General features: G+C 38.6%; 1 protein-coding gene across 1 annotated transcript in view; it reads right to left on the reverse strand.

Annotated features, from left to right (window-relative positions):
- Positions 1 to 1,341: 1,341 nt before the first annotated feature.
- Positions 1,342 to 19,602, reverse strand: part of pou6f2 (POU class 6 homeobox 2) — a 100,285-nt gene continuing 82,024 nt past the window's right edge. The window contains exons 6-9 of the mRNA XM_036522779.1: positions 14,425 to 14,634; positions 11,069 to 11,234; positions 5,973 to 6,141; positions 1,342 to 1,846 (exon numbers count right to left, since the gene is read on the reverse strand). Coding sequence (XP_036378672.1) covers positions 1,342 to 1,846; positions 5,973 to 6,141; positions 11,069 to 11,234; positions 14,425 to 14,634 — 1,050 coding nt within the window. The remainder of the gene's footprint in view (positions 1,847 to 5,972; positions 6,142 to 11,068; positions 11,235 to 14,424; positions 14,635 to 19,602) is intronic.

The raw sequence follows: 19,602 nt of genomic DNA on the forward strand, positions 1-19,602 counted from the left end.
TTTATATGCAAATGATATTCAAAAATGTGTGGATAAAAACCCTTAATAAACGTAAAGAAAAAAAAAAAACATTGAGGTACATAAAATTCAAGGGCTATTTTGCACTTTCAGAACATTTTTCTACTTTTACCAAAATTGAGAAGAAATCTCATTTCAAAATGATTTATTTTTTCAAAGGAAGTGTAATTTGGCTTTCTGGTGACCTCTCTCTTTGTGTGGTCAAATACAGTATATAAAATACACCTGAATCTCATCAGAGAGTATAAAGGGAAAAAAAAGAGGTTAAAGACTTAAAGACATCAAAAGGAACAAGTATAATAAAACTCTTGTGGTTATTTTGGCCAAGGTTTAATCTGCTGAAGTCCTTGGGCCCAGAAGTAGATTCTTTGGCTATCAGACTTTGGCAACAGAACAGCATTGCTCTGGAAACCACAAGAGTGGTGGGTTGACACACTGAAGGACAAGCAGAAACAACCTCTCTAGATCTTCCATTAAATAATTCCCTTCACTTTAAGGACCAGGCTCTTATTTAATATCTTGCTCCCACACATAGGCAATCTCATAAAATTAATAAATACCTGTACAATTTTTACAAAGATAAACGCTGATGAAGAAGTAGCAAAGTAAATCAAATGAAATAATACACATGGCATTGTTGACAGAAGACCACTCGCATTGATGAGTTAGTACCTTGAGGTCATGATGAAGATTTAAATAATAGAGGGAGAAAATGCCATTGATATTTACATTTACACAAGCACTAAACTTGTGATTTAACTGAAGTGAGTCATGGGGCTAAAACATGAAAAACATCATCCAACCCCCCAAATTTTTTTTTTTTTTTTTTTTTGTCATTACAAATGTAAAAACACATTTACACTTAAAAAAGGAAATTAATCAGGATTCCAATGCAACAGCCTTTGGTTAATAGATACATTTTTATGTTTTTCCTCCTTTATCTTACCAGAATTTCTGTATTGTGTTTCACAACAAAGAATCAAGTCCAGTCTGTCCTCACCATACTTGAAGGAACTCTCCTTGAAGCTAGTTATGGAATTACTTTGCGTGATTTAGTTTGTACAACATTTTCACAGAAAAATGAACTGTTTGCTGTCTTCTTTTTGGTTTTTGTTTGGTATTCGGTCCTTTAAACAGCTGTTTGTAGCAACTACTGACAAAATCGGTGTGGTTCCATTACTGGTGTTTGTTGTATCTTCCTTTTCTCAATAAACGAGTAGTAGACTGTCCATTCCTCACATAGTTCATAATCTTTATACAGCTGGGGTGGTTCCACTACGGTGGGGAATTGACATTTGCATTTTGTTCAATTTTGGTTTCTCTTTATGGGTGCTCCTCCATTGAGTCAGTAAGCGGGTCCATTGGGGCAGCTGAGACAAGCTCTGGTTGTTTCAGTCGCTTTATCGTGTTTTTCAGGGCTTGCCTCTTGTTGCAAAACCAGACACGGACCACTTCCCGGTCGTAGCTCAGTTTCTCAGCAATTTCCGTCATCTCCTGCCCGGAGGGATGTGTGTTCTTCTCAAAGTGGCTGTTGAGAATCTCCAGCGCTTGAGGTGTGAAAGAGGTCCTCCTCTTGCGCTTTTTAGAGGGCTCGCTGCCGATAAACTCAGTCAGGTTCTGCATTCCAGAGCGGTGGCGGGCCTCGGCCTCCGCCATCCATCGCTCCAGAACAGGCTTAATCTTCTGGGCGCTTTTTGGGGTGATGTCCAACTTCTCGAACCTGGCAGGATATAAAAGGCCAGGGTTCAGTTTGGCTGTCAGACTGCTAGCTATAGTGTTCTCCTGGGCTTCCTGTGGTAGGAAAAAGTGGCTTCTCAGGATGGTGTGTCTGGGGAGAATTGAGAGAGAAGAATCTTACTCGGGTACCCTGCCAGGACAAGGGAGGTCCTCTCTGCCTTACTCGTTTGGAGGGGCCTCCTTAAGGTTTGACAAGTTGGGAATTGTCTTGGGTGTTTTTTTAGATCAGTGCCGAGCTCCTTCACATCCAGCGCATCAGGGGAACTCAAGTCTGTCTGCTGACACTGGCCAATTGGCACCTGCATATGATGCCTTGGACACCTCATTCAGTGCAAACTTGTTGAGTTCATAACATTGTTACTCATAGCAAGCTCATTATACAGCTCCCATATAATCTCTGTGTGGATGTGAGTAGCCCCACAGTTGAGATCCAGGGGTGCAAGAATCTGGGATCCACACAGGCAGGTTATATATAAGGAGACCCCTCAGTAGACTGGCAGAGAAGTTTTAAATGGACAAAGGAATAAACACACAGCTGACTCTTACTTCAGCACTGCATTCATTCAACTTACAATTCATCAGCAATAGACAATGTTCTCACAACACTTCAGCTACAATGGATTTAAACATCTAGAAAAAAATTAAAGTGTAAAAAAGCATTCTTTTGTATAATATATAGTATATAGTATATTTTTGTATAAAGCATTACATGTATAATTATTCACACAAAATTGTGGCATGACAATTTTGAACAACAAATTGAACAAAGTTTGATAGGCATGCACTGAAATAAGAAAACCATAACTTATTTACAAGAGTACCTTGAATTATTCATACAAACACATTTTAATATATTTTTCAAACTTTGCCGTATCCCCAAATAACCTGTTCTTTCATGGAATGTTTAATATTAAAACATTTCGCTCCCTAAGTCTATGCCAACAACTTTATGAAGGTATAATACTTTAATTTGAAGTGTGTTATACATTTGTATAATATGTTCCCCTCAAAGGCCAAGCATCACTGTATTGCTGTTAAAAAACAGCCCTGTGAACATTTTCTTTGTGAAGATAAGGAAACAATAAAAAGCAAGAAAAGAATAAAACAAGACAACAGGGGAAACAAAAATAATAAGAACTGCTTTTAATGATGTCACAGGAGAATGGGAATTATATACATTCTTGTTCAGTTTTGAAACAACACATTTAATTGGCAATTCCTGCAATCATATAGTTTGAACAGTGTATAGTCATCTTGATGATGTTTTGAATTTGCAAGCACACCTATCATGGGATTAAGAACTGGAAAATCTCACATATGATTAAATTTGGAGATCTATTGTATATGTCAAAGGTGAGGTAAACCTTTGAGGTGTTCATTATTGTTACTTGGCTGCCCTGTTATAAGTCATTAGTACTTAATGTCAATGGAGCTACAGTAGCAATTCTGCTGGTTGATGGACCTAAAGGGAATACAGTGGACTTCTCTTATGAGGTGTAATAAGGGCCAATGTCAGAGTGTGGTTTGAGCTGCATAGTCTTTTAATGAGGTTTTTGTCACATGTCAAACTACAGGGACATGCTGCTGGGGAGATGATCCTTTTATTCACCACAAAACCATCTGTCTACAGAGTCTGCCCTGGAGTGGACATCTTTGATGGACTCTAACAGGCAGGTGAAGAGACACCTCAGAGCCAAGCCATGGCCCTCTCAGTTACTGAAAGTATGAAAGCCATTTTTTAACTGGTGAGGTTGCTTGTTAAACTGAACAGTGGGGAAGTGAGAGGCAAGTCCAGGGACCCCTTGGGGCTTTTTAATCCCCATATCTTATGACTATCAATGCTTTTTGTGCGTTCCCAGCAGCCAGGCTACGAGCTGCAGACCACACACCCCTCACTGGTATTATTTATAACCCCCCGTCTCAAACGACAAGGAGAGTACACTACCATTCTGCAGGGAGTACGTTAATAAATATAAGGAGTGGGGTAAAGAGACAAGGCATTTCATGGATCAACGAGAGCCAAATCCACTAAAATGAATGGAGAGCTAGTTTCCTCTTGGCTTTTCAGTAACAAGCCAGGGCTGCAAGTCGGTGCCCGGGGGGAAAAATAAGAGAAATTTGTTTTTTTTTTCCCCTCCCTCTCCCTTTATGCTCTCAAAGCTACTCATGCCAGCCCATGCATAAATATGTGCTGTAAGTGTAGCCAGTACTGATGGAGTTTTGCTACTACTTAACCTTTAAGCGGCCAAATGGGCCACGACAATGAGTTGCTATCATGCTTCTTGGGTGTGCTCCCTCTCATTACCATCAGAATTGAGAAGACAGCTGCCAGGAGGCATTAACCAGATATGAAGGGAATTCAAGCTAAAACAGATGTGATGAAATATATATCACTGAATATCTACACATAATTAATTTGTAACATAAAATATGAATAGCAGATGCTTAAAAATGGTTTGTAATAAATATAAAATGTGAAAGATTGATGAGAAGAGATGCTTTAGTGTGAGTAAAATGTGTAAATTCAAACAGTTTAGAATGTAGCAAAACATCTCCATCTTTAAATGCTCTCCCAGCACTGACTAATGTGCAGTGATGTAGGATCCAGCTTCGTGTATTTCAGAAACAGTGCTGAGGTGAAACCTTCTGAAAACCTGTGAACTGTTGTTCTTGCTCATATCAATGGGAATGTGAAATGTGCATGATTAGAAATAAGGAGTTTCCTTTACTGGAGGGAGTATCCATTATAAGTAGATAAATTGTTATACAAACTAAGGGTGGTACATTGAGATACATTTCAGAATCATGCAGGTTGAGACATTCATTTGTGTACTTTATCATTTTATGTTTTTTTATTTATCAATGCTGTGTGACAGATTTCACAATAAAGAGATGTTTCAGAATAAAAATGTCATTTTAAGAATCTTAAGAATCTTATTACACCGCATCAATTACTCTGTCACATTTCACACCTACAAAGAACTTTATACTGTATGTATATAGTATTGAGACTTTTAATATTTGTGTGCCTGGGACACTAGTACAGCTTTCAAAAGTGAGCAGTCAGAAGTAAGAAAATTTAACAATAATCTTACATGATACAAGCATTTGTCACTATTAATAACCACTGAGCTCACAGGGTCACCATTTTCCTGATATTTTAAAAGTCTAAAGTCAGTATTGGCATTAACTAAGACATGTGAGGTCTGTACTACCTCTATTATCTGTGTATAATAGTAGAGAATTGGAAAAAATAACAGACAGGGCATCTGTCTCTTTAACAAGGCAAATAACCTGTTCTGTTTAATAATGGGTTTTAATGTCTGTTATAAATATTTGAATTATGCATCATTTTAAATATTTTATGCATGATTTTATGACTTATGCACTAGTTTGAGTGGCCTGCCTTAGAAGAGAAAGACTTAACTCCTCCAAGCAATTTCAAATTTTATCCACATGTTGACGTTGATTTGATGAAACTTTTAAAGGCGCATGGTAGAACTGTGTCACATAAGCAGGGCAGGTCATCAGTGAAGCACATGCATTTTAAAACTGCATTCAAATTAATAAATAAATACGGGGTAGCAGAACTGAAAACTGTTGACAGTTGGTGCATATTTTAGCTGGCATCAGCACATAGCAGAGTAAAGGTCACCTGAGAGAAACTAAGGTCACACAACCCAATGTGAAATGTGTTTTCTTAGAAGTCTTATACTATTGGTGGATAAACTATGGGGTGGTAGTGTTTAGATAATCTGTCAATCATGTATTTCATTATCTAACGTGATGCTACTGTTTGTTAAGTGCGAAAGTTCTTTCTGTATTACTATAGTTAATGTAAAGGAACAAAGTATGTAAAAAAATTTGCAAGTGCTTAATTTGAAATCCTTTGAAAAATTCTTTGTCTTTGTCTGAGCCCATATAAAGAAAATAATCGTTTAGTGTGTAAAGAATTCTTAAATCTGTTGATATCTATGAAATAAATAATGTTTTGCCTCCTCATATTAATGTTCTTGATGAACTGTCCCATAAAAATAAAAAGTTGAGAAATAACAGCACAAACACTTTTGGTTTTGTTAAATGAACACACAAAAGGAAAAAACAAAATGAAAGCATCCCTTAAAGCTACACCCTATGAAGACACAAAACTAAGAAAAGTAAAAGCTCAGTGACCTCCATACAAAGGCAGGAACTACATGGCTATGCTTCCTCTTTACCTGCAGATGGCAGACTGGCTGTAGGCGGGGCCCTCTGTGGCGCTGAGGGCTTGGCCCACCTGAGTTTGCGTCAGCCCCAGGGACAGGCGACGGATCTTGAAAGCTTTGGCAAATTCACGGATCTCCTCCAGATTGACTCCGTCCACCTCACTAGGAGCTGTCTGCGGATCTGAGGAGAACAGGGAGAGGAACCTCAGTGAAGCAATTTAAACATTAATTCATTATGGCACTTTCAATTTTGCTAATTTGACAAACACTGACATTTAGTTTTCAATATATTGAGCAAAAGAGAGGAATGGTGATAATTTATTAGGTCAGAATCAGTAAAGACTAGTGCCAATATGAGTCAGTTCTTGATACAAATGGTAAACAAATGGCAATGGTAAATGCATTATACATGTTATGGTATGCAGACAGTTTCTGTTCAATTTCATAATGTATGTAGTGTCTGTCTTAGAAAGGAACATGTAAAATGCTTAATTTGATGTCATTATTCCATCTAGCAGTTTATGAAGTGACATTATATGAATTTTAAGTCTGTTGTCATGTGAGATGTGCATTCTTTAGTGCCAGGATTTTACTGAATGTACAGCTCTGCATAATATGTCACACCTGTAATAGTTATTGCAATGTTTAAAATAAAAAAAAATCATAGAGCATTAATTGCATCAAATTTATTTTCATCTGTTAGATTCTATTTAGTTCTTTATGTGCCGTGACTGGGTGACATTTTTATGTTTGGTTGTATAATTAAAACATCATTAACCTTGCTATTCCTCTGACCTGTCTCAGGGAGGTTCTCTACACAGGGCCCTGGTACCTTGCAAAACATATTCCTGATCAACAGTGAGGAAGAAGCTTTATTGGGTGGCATCGTAAATGAGGCCTGCAATAAGGGATCAGAAAGATTCTACACATTCCTTTTTACCTTTCTGCTTTACACTGATAATTCATATTTGGGTAAGAATAAAGCAAATAGGCTCTGCACAAAACTGTTTACTTCCTGTAGGCTTTAACAAAACACCAAACTACAAAATCAGTTGATGTAAAAGTAGCATTTCAATGAACATAACAATAATATTAGACTCTATGCTCTACTGTAATATCTACCATTTTTAACACTCCACTTATGGTGGATGGATGCATGTTCATTCACATCCTCTATATACATTGATATAAAATCAGAAAATCATAAAAGTGTTTTTTTTTTCTTCTGCTTGTGCGAAATGGGAGCAAAGGGTTTGTACATAAAATACAAATGGATTTTCTGACCCTCCATGTTTTGTATGGTATAAAAGGTCATATAATTAATATGCTCATATAGATAATATGAAAAATCTTTAAATGGAAACACTGACTCTATTCTCCAATACGAGGAAAGTTGCGGCTAAGCATAGAGATTATTGTAAATAATACTGCATAGTAGGCACAATTTAAGACATCTATCAATATAATTTAATTATGGGTGTTTCAACAGGCAGTAAACTGGAAGTGAAAGCTAGCTACAGTGTCCCATTCCCAAAATGAAATCAAACCACTGGCAGAAGTTATCTACAGTAATAGATTAATTGAAGATTAATTGTGATTAATTATAACTGAAAACATTAATCTGGTATTTATTGTTTAATTAATCTCAATAAAATTAAAATGTGTAAGATAAATATTACAGTGTTAACATGATAACTGATAGTCCTTTTAATGTAATTATGTAATGTAACCAAAAATGTAAACAGACATTCATGCACTTATTCTCAATATTGCTACCTATTTAATAGCAATTTCACTTCTTAAACATCACCTTTGACTGTCCACACCAAAACAAAATAAATTGGTAGCATGTATAAATTGTTCATGTTGGTATGTTATTAATACTGGAATTCTTCATGCATATTTAAGGTACAATCAATAGGCAGTTGCTTTCTTGTCACCCTTTCTTATCTTGTGTGTATGACCATAGATGTGTGAGCACTTTTGAGTGAACATCACATGCTTAAGAGATTCTATGCCACTCCCCTTGTGGGAATGAGGTAGGCAGGCAGGCACTAGGCAAGTCATTCCTTTTCAGTGCTTTTGTGGCTTTAGATTTACCTTAGAGTATCAATTGTAAAAAATCTTTGTGTGAGTTACTATAGACATGTTTTCTGAAGTTGATAACAGCTGGCCATCCACATAATATATTGACAGGACTGATCACAGATAGCTCTGCTGAAACCAAAATCTTTGGCAGGATCAACGGTGCTCCATTTCAGTGCCCTATTAAAGTCCATTATAGCTCATCATGTGTTGAACTTCACATTAAGACTACAGACTGCAAACAAGCATGTCCATGTGAAATGTTAATTTGCATAAGATTGCAAATGGGAATTATCAAATCACTACTTGTATGAAGCTCATGAGATGTCACTTTTTTAAATGACTTTAAAAATGAGTTTACATTTCTATTAATCCACTTGTATAAACTATGATCATAAGTAATTAATGGCAATCAGCATATTCTTCTAAAAGCAAATGTAAAAAGGCAGATATCAAAAAAAAAAAAAAAAAAAAAAAACTGAAAACAGTTCACACATGCTACAGAAGTGTACAATCACACATGCAGTCCCTGTTATACAATGATCAGGTTCACATGACCATGTGTGGTATTAAAAAAAATATGAATAAATATCAGCATTAATTGTTTTGTTAATTGTATGTTTGATGAGAGAAAGAGAAAGAACCATGGCAAAAAACAAAACTGACAAGCACCAAAACATTTTTCCCAATCAGGGTGCATTTGAATCCGTTCTTTTGTCTTTCTTTATTCAATTCATTCTTATGTGTGGGAGCTGCAGAATTTTTTTTCTTTTTTGAGTGTGTGTTTGCCCTGTAGTTAAATAAACACAGACCAATATTTGCATCTTGCATTTCCAGTGCCCTGTCATCCCCAAAAAGTAGTGTGTCAAAATGTTTGATATTTATATTCAGCACATTTAAAAGTACAAATATTTATATTAATATCCTATGAATATTTTATTTAATCCCATATTTACCTAGCATTATATTTGTAAAAAGAGAGGCTATTTTCAGCCTCTGTTCAGAACTGTAGCTGTGGTGTATATGACACTAAGTCCATGGGAAAATAAGTTTCATTCCCGTGTGCTTGAAGCACAGCTCCTTGGAATACAGTTGTGCCAGGGAAAGCAGGGACCTCCTGTGCACCCTTTTCACACCCAAAAGCATTTTTTAACTTATAATTCAATTACTGTATTGTTCATGAATCCAAGGAACTTGTAAAGCACATTTATTTCTGCATCATATGAAGACTTCTGAGATATGAACTACTATTCACATCATAAACATTCAGTCTCTTGCAATGAAATTTTCTTGTCGGGGCCAGGGTGGCAATCAGTTTATGATTGTTTCTTTTGCTTTCATGCTTTCAAAACATATTCTCTGGTGTAAGCACTGGCCAAGGACGTTGCGGCAAACTCAATCTGACACACAAAGCTGTACCACAGCAGTAAATTGATGAGATGAAAAGAAAATGCACAGGTATTATGTATGTTTTGACACATGGAAAATAGTCCATTGCCCATGTCCGTGCCAGGTTGATCAATGCCAAATTCTTTTTATTTCATTCTGAACTCCGCTATGGATGTCTTTGAAATGCCGACTTCAAGGGAATTGCCTGTGACAAATGAAAATTTATCTGACAGAAAAATAAGTTCTTACAATAACCTGGCCTTATTGACAGGCTTGGACTGCATGATTTATATTGGTCCTCCAAAGAGTGCAGCTTTTTGAAAATCAAAGTCTTACATTCAATACTAGAGCAGAAGAGTTTTTAATCGCCTCACAATTTCATTATTGATGAAGAGGGAATGATATATCAGCCGTTATTACAGCCATTGGTCTGTCCTGTGAAGCAAGCAATAAATGAACTGTTAAAAATATGTTCTCTCTGTTGTTATACTGTAGAATCAGTTGGTAGGAGTTCCCAATTTCAGCTTTCTTCTATCACACCACCCAGGAACTGCCTAGAAAAGGCTGTCCCTCAAAACTCTGCTTCCAAGCAAGAAAGAGACTTGAGAAAGAAGCCAGAGACAGGCCAACAATCACTTTGAAGGGGTTATACACTTCAGTGGCTGTGAGTAGAGTGAAGGTGCACATATCAACAATGTCATTAGCTCTACCTTAAACTAGCCCGTGTGAGAGGGTGGCAAGAAAGAAGCCATTACTAAAAAAAAAAATCTCTGAGTAGATCTGGAGTTTGCCAGAAAGCATGAGAGTGACCCAGCTAAGATGTGGGAAAATATTTTGTGGTCAGATGAGACCAAGATAGAGCTTTTAGCCAAAATTCAAGGAGCTACGTGTGGCGCAAATCTAACACTGCCCATGCCTCAAGAAACACCATTCCTGAAGGGAAGCACTGTGGTGGCAACATCATGCTGTTGGGATAGTTTTCATCAGCAGGGACTAGCATGCTGTTAAAACTGAAGGAAGAATGGATGGAGAAAAATACAGGAAAATACTACATAAACCTCTTTCAGTCTGCTAAAAAAACTGAAGGTTGGAGGAAAGTTCACCTTTCAGCAGGACAATGATCCCAAGCACAAGGCCAAAGCAACACTGGAGTGGCTCAAGAAAAAAGGTAAATGTCCCACAGTGGCCTAGTCAAAATCCTGCTCTTACTTGCATTGACAATCTGTGGCACTCTTTGAAAACTGAGGTCTACAAGCACCAACCAACAGATCTAAACAACTTAGAGCAAATCTGCCACGATGAATGGACAAATATCTATCCCAAACAGCGTGCAAAGCTGGTAGATACTTTCCCCAAAAGACTTAAAGCTGTTATTGTAGCAAAAGGTGCCTCTATCAAATATTAACACGTAGGGGCTGAATACCTATGCAAACAGCATATTTCAGTTTTTTTATTTTTCTTAAAAATATTTTCTAACATAAAACCAATGTCATCTTAAATTAATTAATTCGGAGTTTGAAAGAAAATGATAACATGCTGTATGTATGCATATGTGTGCTCGTGAGTGTGTGCAGGATATAAGTGACGGTCCTATGCATGTTCGGAGGGGTACGGCAGTTGCCATGGATACTCACTGCTGACCAGCTGCCCCACACTAAGGGAGGAGGAAGAGGAGCTGGAGGAGGAGGAAGATGCCTGGCGCATGGGACTCTGGGACAGAGAGGCCTGGCTGTGCGGCAGGTGGAGGAGGCTGGCCTGGGAGGATGCCGGGCCACCCGGTCCCTGTGGGGCCTGTGGCAGCTGTGGGCACACACAGACACAGGCAGAATGTTACCGTAGCCACTCAAAAAACCCTGTCAGCTGCAAACTCAATAAGCTATCTTGTTGGCAGTGGCAACACTTTATCAGAATTATATCCTGCAGCCAAACTGAAGTATCACTGAACGTATAATTCTGATTTTGACCGATTGGAAGGCTCTTTCTTAAAGGCTTTGGCTAACTAGGAGGAAAGGCATGACACATTATTCCCGCAATAATTTTGAAATAATAACTTAGAACCCCAACAGGGTACAATTTGGCACTTTCAAGCAAAAGTGACTTGCTTTGAGAAATAATGCAAGAAATTATTTACAATCCTAAATTTCCCCTTTTGCTAGTATCACGGACACATCTCCATGGTCACATGACAAGGATTATTTTGATTTAGTAAATTTTTTTGTTTATACATGTTTCCCTTGTTTGAATGAGTAGAATATGGGAATTAAACATTTCTGGTGAGAAGTTCTGTTAAGACAATATCTTACATTTAAACAATATGAATTACATCAAACTCTAGTAAAAAATCACATCATTGACAGATTTTAATAGCATGCACATTTGCCATTGTCATTTATTTCAAGAGTCACAAAGGAACCATGGTATGAATCAACATCAGTGAATCACTGAATGAAAATGGGTCCAGAAAAAGTTCTTTTACTCTTAAGCTGCCATACATAGAAACTGAGACACATTATAATTTCTGCTCTTGACATTTCTCCAGATGATCCGGGCTTGTTGTCATGCAGAAGGGACAAAGTGTCTCTGCCTTATTCCAAGAGGAGTAGATGGTACACTACTCAAGAAGAAAACATTTGGGGATGGTAAGCACCCAGATGTGAAGAGGCCTTAGCTTTTTATAAACTTCATTGGTCTTTTAAAAAACAAATTACGTAAGAGATGTGAATTTTTTTACATTATTTAGGACCATTTCAATTTCAATCCCACGTTCTCTGGTACTCGCGGATCACTAATGCCTCACTAATGCATCTCTGAGGGAATTCTGGGTAATGCTTGGTATGAAAGATGGCGGCTTGTTATGCCACAGACAGACAGGCTGCCAGCCTGTGCTCTGCGTATATCAAAAATATTTTCTCTTCTCCTGCATCACAATCACCGGCCTGCCATTGTTTCCCCTGATTACTAGTTGTTAGTAGTAGAGGCCATTAGAGAACTACCAACACAGGCGTTCTCCACCGGGAAGACATCTAGACAGAGTATCTCATAGCTCAATATGACACCTTTTACCATCTATTGCAATGTATTTTGGCGGTAAAACTATGAAATCGTCATGTATTATGCACAAATAAATTGCACCTACAAGATCAAGCTGGTATATTCTCACTTTAAAATGAAGGGTAGATCTTCAGAAAAGGAGGTTGAATTTTCTTCCCCCCCCTTCACCATTAATTATATTTTCTTCAGTGGGTGTTTGGATGGCAAGAGATGTCAACAGCATTGCTTGTGCTGTCAAAACTGTTGACAGGCTGGAGGAATCATCTGGCATTACAGGGAATGTTTCTGACTGCTGTGTACAAAAATCATAAAATATAAAAAAGCTAAAGTTTACAAGCAGCTTTGAACTGCAGAACAATTAGAAGAATCACTTGTAATTTATGTTCTTGTGAATGCACCAGTCCATACATTAATATGGTATATAAAATATTAATGCAGTATGAAGCTATTTCAAATTGCCCTTTCGGTTATGAACTGCGTAGATTGTATATATGGTACATATGGGTATACTAGGATTCACAAAACGATGTCATGGCTTTTCCCTTCCCAGGTGTTGTGAAAACTATTGGCTTACACTTATATCAGGTAATGACTTTGCTTCATTTTAGAGCTTTTGTCTGTGATGTTGTGAAATGCAAAAAATTAAGTCTTTAACAGTCTTTTGATTCATTTTTTTGCAATGTACAATAAATGTCTTTGGCAAAACAGTAAAATGTCTACTATGATTACAATAGATAACAGATGTAGTACATATGACTATATTGTGTGAAATGATATTAAAAAAATTATAATTACATTAAACATTAAAATTACATTATTGTTGCAGGCTCCAAGTTGCAAAACAGTGTTTTTTGACATTATGTGTTTTATTAATGATTGTAGTAGTCAGGCTACTAATTCAGTTCCAATGTTGCAAGTTACCCCACTATTGAATTTTTTTAGTTTACAACAAAGTATATATAAATCATGGAAACATCTTTCCACTCACCCACATAGTTAGTGGTTTGATTAGATTGTGTTTTAGTGTCCCCTCCCAACCATTTTCCCACTTGTTACGCATTATTTTAGTAGCAGTCTCTGTCCTTAGACAAATGGTCTACTAGGTAAGATAATCTTTTCAGAAATGTTCAGAAATTCACAGCATAAGGGCAGCAGTGATGGAGACTCTTATTTTTTTTCTAAAAATGCCTGATTAAGGTGGGTTGTTTTATGCTGGGAGTAAAGAAAGAAAAGGGGGGTGGGGGTTGAGGTGCTGGGGGGGTGGTTAGGCTGCTCGTGGGGGGGGGTGGTGGGGGGGGGGGGTGAGAGCGCTTGGGTTTTAAGTGTGGTGATGAAAAGCTCTGTTTTTTTCGCTGTGCACTGCAGGGGCTCTGTGGAGTGCCTGGAGCTGTGTCTGAGAGAGATTATGACAGGTGCTTTACACAGCGAGTGAGAGAGAGAGAGAGTTGCACAGGACTCACTAGCTTGCTTTTTATTACCAGCACTGGAAATACGTAAAAAAAGGGGATGGGGGGGCACGTCGATGAAAGAAGAGAAACATCTTATCAGCTTGTTGACAGATTTCAGAGCATGTAATCTCCCTCTCTGCCATTTTTTGCATGTTTTTGTAATCTTAACTGCCCGTGTCAAGGGTGTAAGTTGAAACAGATTTATTGAAAACGGCTGTTTCTTAATACTGAAAGCAATGAAATATTGCATCTGCTACTTTTTGTCTAAGAAAACAGGACATCTTGGACTTTTATTTAGAAACCAGATAGACTATGGCTGTTAGGAAGTGAAAAATTTCATTTGCTATATACAGTCGAGAATAATTTTATAAGAGCAAAGTATGAAAAAATCTTAACATCACATGCAAGTATGCTATGACAACTATGACACATTCTGTGTTTCTTTACATGTATGTATATGAGGATGTGCACGTGTGCATGTGGGAATTAACCTGCTGTCCAGGCTTGATGGGAGACAGCGTGATTCCCTGGGTGTTGATTACAGGCAGGATCTGGTTGCCAATGACAGTGGCAATGATCTGGCCCTGGGCATTGGTCAGGAGCTGTGGCATGATTGGCTGGACCTGCAGTCCGGGAGTCCCGCCCGGCGATTGGCTGGAGGACCCAGCAGAGTTTGACATCAATGGGATGGTTCCAATGATCTGTAGCACAAAGGACGGAGAGAGAGAGAGAGAGAGAGAAAGAGAGAAGAGGGAAAAAGGAAGTACATGAGAGCATTCAAAATTCAATCAAAAACTAAAACAGACCACAGAAATTTCACCTGAGTGACCAAAAATTTTTCAGATGAATTAAAGAGCCACCACACTTGGTTCTTGAACTGCTGTGAATGTACTGACGAGACAAATATTTGCTGCAGCTGCTGCATGAAATTGGAAAATGCTTTTGCTGATGGGAGTCCCTTTATGAAAACTGCACTGAAATCAACAGGGGAGAGCCCTAACAAGAGCCAAGCAGCATGGGAAAAACAGGGGCACTACAGTATCCAGTATCCTGGGCTCATGGTGTGAGGGTGGGTTAACTTTTGTTTGCAGCCACCTGCTGCCTCATCAAACACAGTACCAGTGCACATCTGCCAGGACACTGCAAAGGTCAGCTCTGAATTCTGGCCTGTGTGCTGGTGCAGACCAGTGAACTAACTAATCAACTGCTGACAGGCCAGGGGAAGGGGGCAGAAGGGCCTATAATGTGACTGCTGAGAGATCCCCCCCATGCCCATTACTAATTCAGTAACCAGGGTCCCTTGGTTAGGGGGGTCCCTTCTCTTCCTCGTTCATAATAAGGAACAAGAGATCAAAGTGTGCTGCAGTGTGTCACCATGGCGTTTTAGCTCTCAGTGCTATGAGGAGTGGAGAGGCGCCGAAAAGGGTGAAGGGGAACATGGCTCGGGGGGTGGGGGGGGGGGGGGGGACTTAGTGCTTCTTGACAATGATGAGGGTTAATGCCATCTTGAGACTCTTCCTTTGATACAGATCTGTCACTGCTTGCAAGATTATTATTGATACATGTGGTACTGTTAGGCCTGACATTATTAAGAGCATGAATTGCCAATACCCTGCTAATCCAGGCTTTTGTACTTTAACACAGAGCCTCACAAGGAGCGTGACAGAAATGAACTAAAAAGTATAAAGGACTCTTTTTCAAGGCTTTAAAAAAATAAATACAGACCGAAAAGAAACACCAACATTAAGTATTAGCTGGATAGATACATACATACATACATACATACAGAAACACAGATAGATGTATTTTCATAATAGCAACACTACTGCTGAGCACCTTGAGAGACAAGAACTGAATAGCACTGCATCAGTGTCATTGCACTGAGGCTGTGCTAGGTGGTGCTGAGTTCATATGATACCCAGCAGTTTCATGCAACGAAAATATTCCATCATGAAGTCTCAGATGCATTCATTTTGAAATATTCAAAAGTTGTTGTTTTTATTGTGTAATTGTGAATATGATCTGTACTGTGAATTTTTGAATTGTTGCATGGTAGATTTAATAGGATGGAGATACTGTACATGATAATATAATTGTGATGGCTTTTGATATTTAACTGACATACCTTGAAATTCAATAAAAACATTTCCTTAATCTTATATCAAAATCAAATGCAGAAAAGCTTTTTTTGCCTTCCCAAATACAGGCTGGCAAGCTCTGAGGTCACCAATATATGAAGCTCTGTTTGAACTGGATTAAGGTACGCCTGCTTTTAAATGTAAATTCAAATAAAATTTTCATGTAAGGCAACACAATGCCGGTTGCTGAGTTACATTACGTGAGAGATCAGAGAGATTTTTATGCAGTTTTTATGTAGTTGTTTGCAGCCTCAGACTGACATTACTGAAAATACACTAAAGAAGCATGTGTTACCCTAAAATGTATTAAGGGTTATTTATTTCTGAGTGAAACAGTTAACAGCTGGAAGGCAAATACTTCAGGTTAGGTCTGTGGGGAGGATTTGCATGGTTAAAGATGATACAGCTCATGGCCGAGGAAAATGATAACGGATTTCTCACTGTTATGAAAGATTGACACACACTCACCAATACAGATGGCTAACATCTGTAACCCGTGGTAACACAAAAATCAAAACAAATAAAAATAAACACAAAAACAACAGGAAAAATCAAAACAAATTAAAAAATACGCACACAAAGAAGAGGAAACAAGGAAAAAGAAACTGAACACAGTAGCAGGCATGACAATGAAATACTGTCTGTACAGTGGAAATCATGGCAGCAAATGGGAAAGGTGATGAAAATGAATTCTACCAATAAGCTACATTTTACATAAAGTGGCACTTTTATACTTAGAACTGAGATATTATTGAATTGTTGATTTTCACTTAGACTGTACGGAAGAACTACGGCATATACTGTACAAAGGGCATATGAGAATAAGAATGTTGAAGTGAAAGGTTATGCAGAAGGAGATGTTGTGAACTCTGACTAAGGGAGAGTTTTACAATGTAAGACTGTATTATAAGCATAATAATAATATCAATGAGAGAGGAGGGATGTCATTGCACTACAACCATAATTCGCTGCCACTGGTAACTATAAAAATAATACTCACTACTGCACTGCACTAACTCACAGTAAGGAAAAAAATCATGTGTGACATCAAGAGTTTGGATTATGCGCCATTTAATTTTTTTGTTCATTAACACAAAATTATAGTGGTATGGTTAAACAAATAATTGTATGGCAAACAAGTAGACTGCTAAAAATGCACTGAATATAATCACTTTTTTTGCTTTATCAATTTATTTTTCTTTGTACACATAATAAATAAAATTTACTTTCAGAAGAATGGGAGTCACCTTAGAAATTAAATTGTTTTTATAATTAATTATCACTTAAACCCATTTAATCCATGTGAACATCACATACATTACGTATATGCAGTGAAACCACCATCAAAAAAGGGAATATCAGGAATGTCACAAAACTTTTCAGAGGTTTTTTGTGGTTGTGGTGGGGAGGTGATGGCTGGGGTTGTGTGCCTTGGATCTACAGGGATGACCTCTGTTCCATTGCAGTGGAAGAGGCCGCTGAGTGAGGCAAGGCCTGCAGTTTGTGTGCCGAGTGTATCGTTTCCATATGTAGCCCCCTCAGCGCTGCTCACTCCTCTGACACCGCTAATTTGAGCTGATTTCCCTGGTCCCCGCCTGCCTGCCTGCTCACACTACCAGCTCTTTGACATAATGAGGAGGGATGACTGGAAAAAAGGTAGGCCGGCAATTTGTAATTCATACCGGCCATGCCTCATTTGCTTACGTTACTCTGCATTAAGAAACAGATAATTTATCTCTCTCTCAGTCGCTTCCCCAGGAGTTCCTGTGCGGCTTCCCTGCCACTTAGCATATTTTATTATGCTGACTGACGCTCATGTCTCCCGACACCCGCTTTGCATGCCTGCATAGGAAAGGGCCTGCTCCATTCAATTATTCATCTGTGCAGAACTAAGTGGCTGTGCTGTAGCTGCATAAAAAAGCAGTGTGGCCACAGATCTTCTCCTGTCCCCCAAAGCACTGGTAACTTCTTTTCTGTACATGCCTTCACATGTCACCTTTCTTCTTACATTACAACATTTTGCTTCACAGTACCACCTCTTTATATTTTCTTTATGCTGTTAGTACTTCTCTTTAAGGCAAGAATTTTTACAACTTTAAATGTAATCTGTTATACTTACATCTGTAGATTCTGCTGAATATACTGGGAAAGTACCTTTCCCAGGGAAGAGCAATGATTTTTCAAATGTGATTCGAATCCATGGCAGGTTGAGAGATTCAGCCAACCCCACCTGCTCAGCTCTCCATACTCCTTTTCTGACCTCTCCTCCCTCATATTTTTCTTCTTCATCATCCTCTACCTCTATGTTGCTCTCATGCTCGAACTCACCCTCACCCTCACCTTTGTCCTTGTGTTCTTTATCTTATGTACTGCTTCACATGCTGGATTTGCTGGCTGACCAGATCCCAGGATTCCTCTTTTTTCTCCCCCAGACCAGAACTCATTAAAATATGCTGCTTTTGTCTCCAAAGGCATGTCATCCCACTTCTCCAGCCCTGACAATCTGCAGCGTTAGCCATGGTCACCAGGCAATTTTCTCTCCCCATTTTCTTTCATTCCTCTTTTTTGGGCTGGGAATGGAGTTGTGGCGGAGTGAATGCCAATGCCAAGTGCTCTGAAGTTTTTTTTTTTTTTATTATTTATTTGAATCATTTGAAGTTGTAAGGAAAAATGCATTATGTACTGTGCTGTGCTGTATGATCTATGAGGAAAAAGAAAGAAACCTGTTCTGATGGCTATGCATACATCTATTAATCCAATGTGGACAATGTAAACTGCTGTGGTGCTGAAATTTCTCCAGCACCACAAACATAATGGGATGGTGCTGCCCCCAGAGCTCTCCAAGTGGGGAATATTAGGAACAGCTAACAGTGTCCTCTCCACAGGGCCTGGGTGGCATCAAAGGGAAGCAAGAGGTGAAAGAGACAAATGGCACGGTATGTGGGGGCACAGGACGGATTTCTAGGGGAAAGACAATGATGTGACACCAGGGTTAAAAGTCCTGGAATTTCCCACCCTGTAGTTCTTTGCCGGAGGATGGCATTGCTTTTCACATCTGTCCTGAAGGAGTCCACTGCCTCCTAATTCCCCCGCCCCTCCTTCCACCTCAATATTTAACACTCTTTTTCAGACACTGAGTGGACTGGGTTATACCCAGACATGTCCACACTGGTGGCGGGTGGGACGGATGAAGAATTATTTCCTACCACCATATATGTTTGTATATCTTTCTTCCACTCCCAATGCCCTGACTGCCGACCGAGTCAAACAGTGCGATGCTTTTGTAATACAGATGACATTGGTATAGTCCAATGGCTATCAAATGGATTTGTTCCCACAGTGCAAGCCTCAAACCGGAAAGGAAGAAATGTGGTCTTATTGACCTTACTTCAAAGAAAGAAAAGAAAACAAAGATTTGATTGCAATTCCAAGGCAGACCTTGGTATACTCATCATTTGTCTTTCAGACAGAGAGTGTGCATTTACCAAGGCTCTAAGTACCAATTGTACACTGTGACAAAGAACTAAAACT

Source organism: Megalops cyprinoides, chromosome 2 (genome assembly GCF_013368585.1).
Source record: "Megalops cyprinoides isolate fMegCyp1 chromosome 2, fMegCyp1.pri, whole genome shotgun sequence".
NCBI lineage: Eukaryota > Metazoa > Chordata > Actinopteri > Elopiformes > Megalopidae > Megalops > Megalops cyprinoides.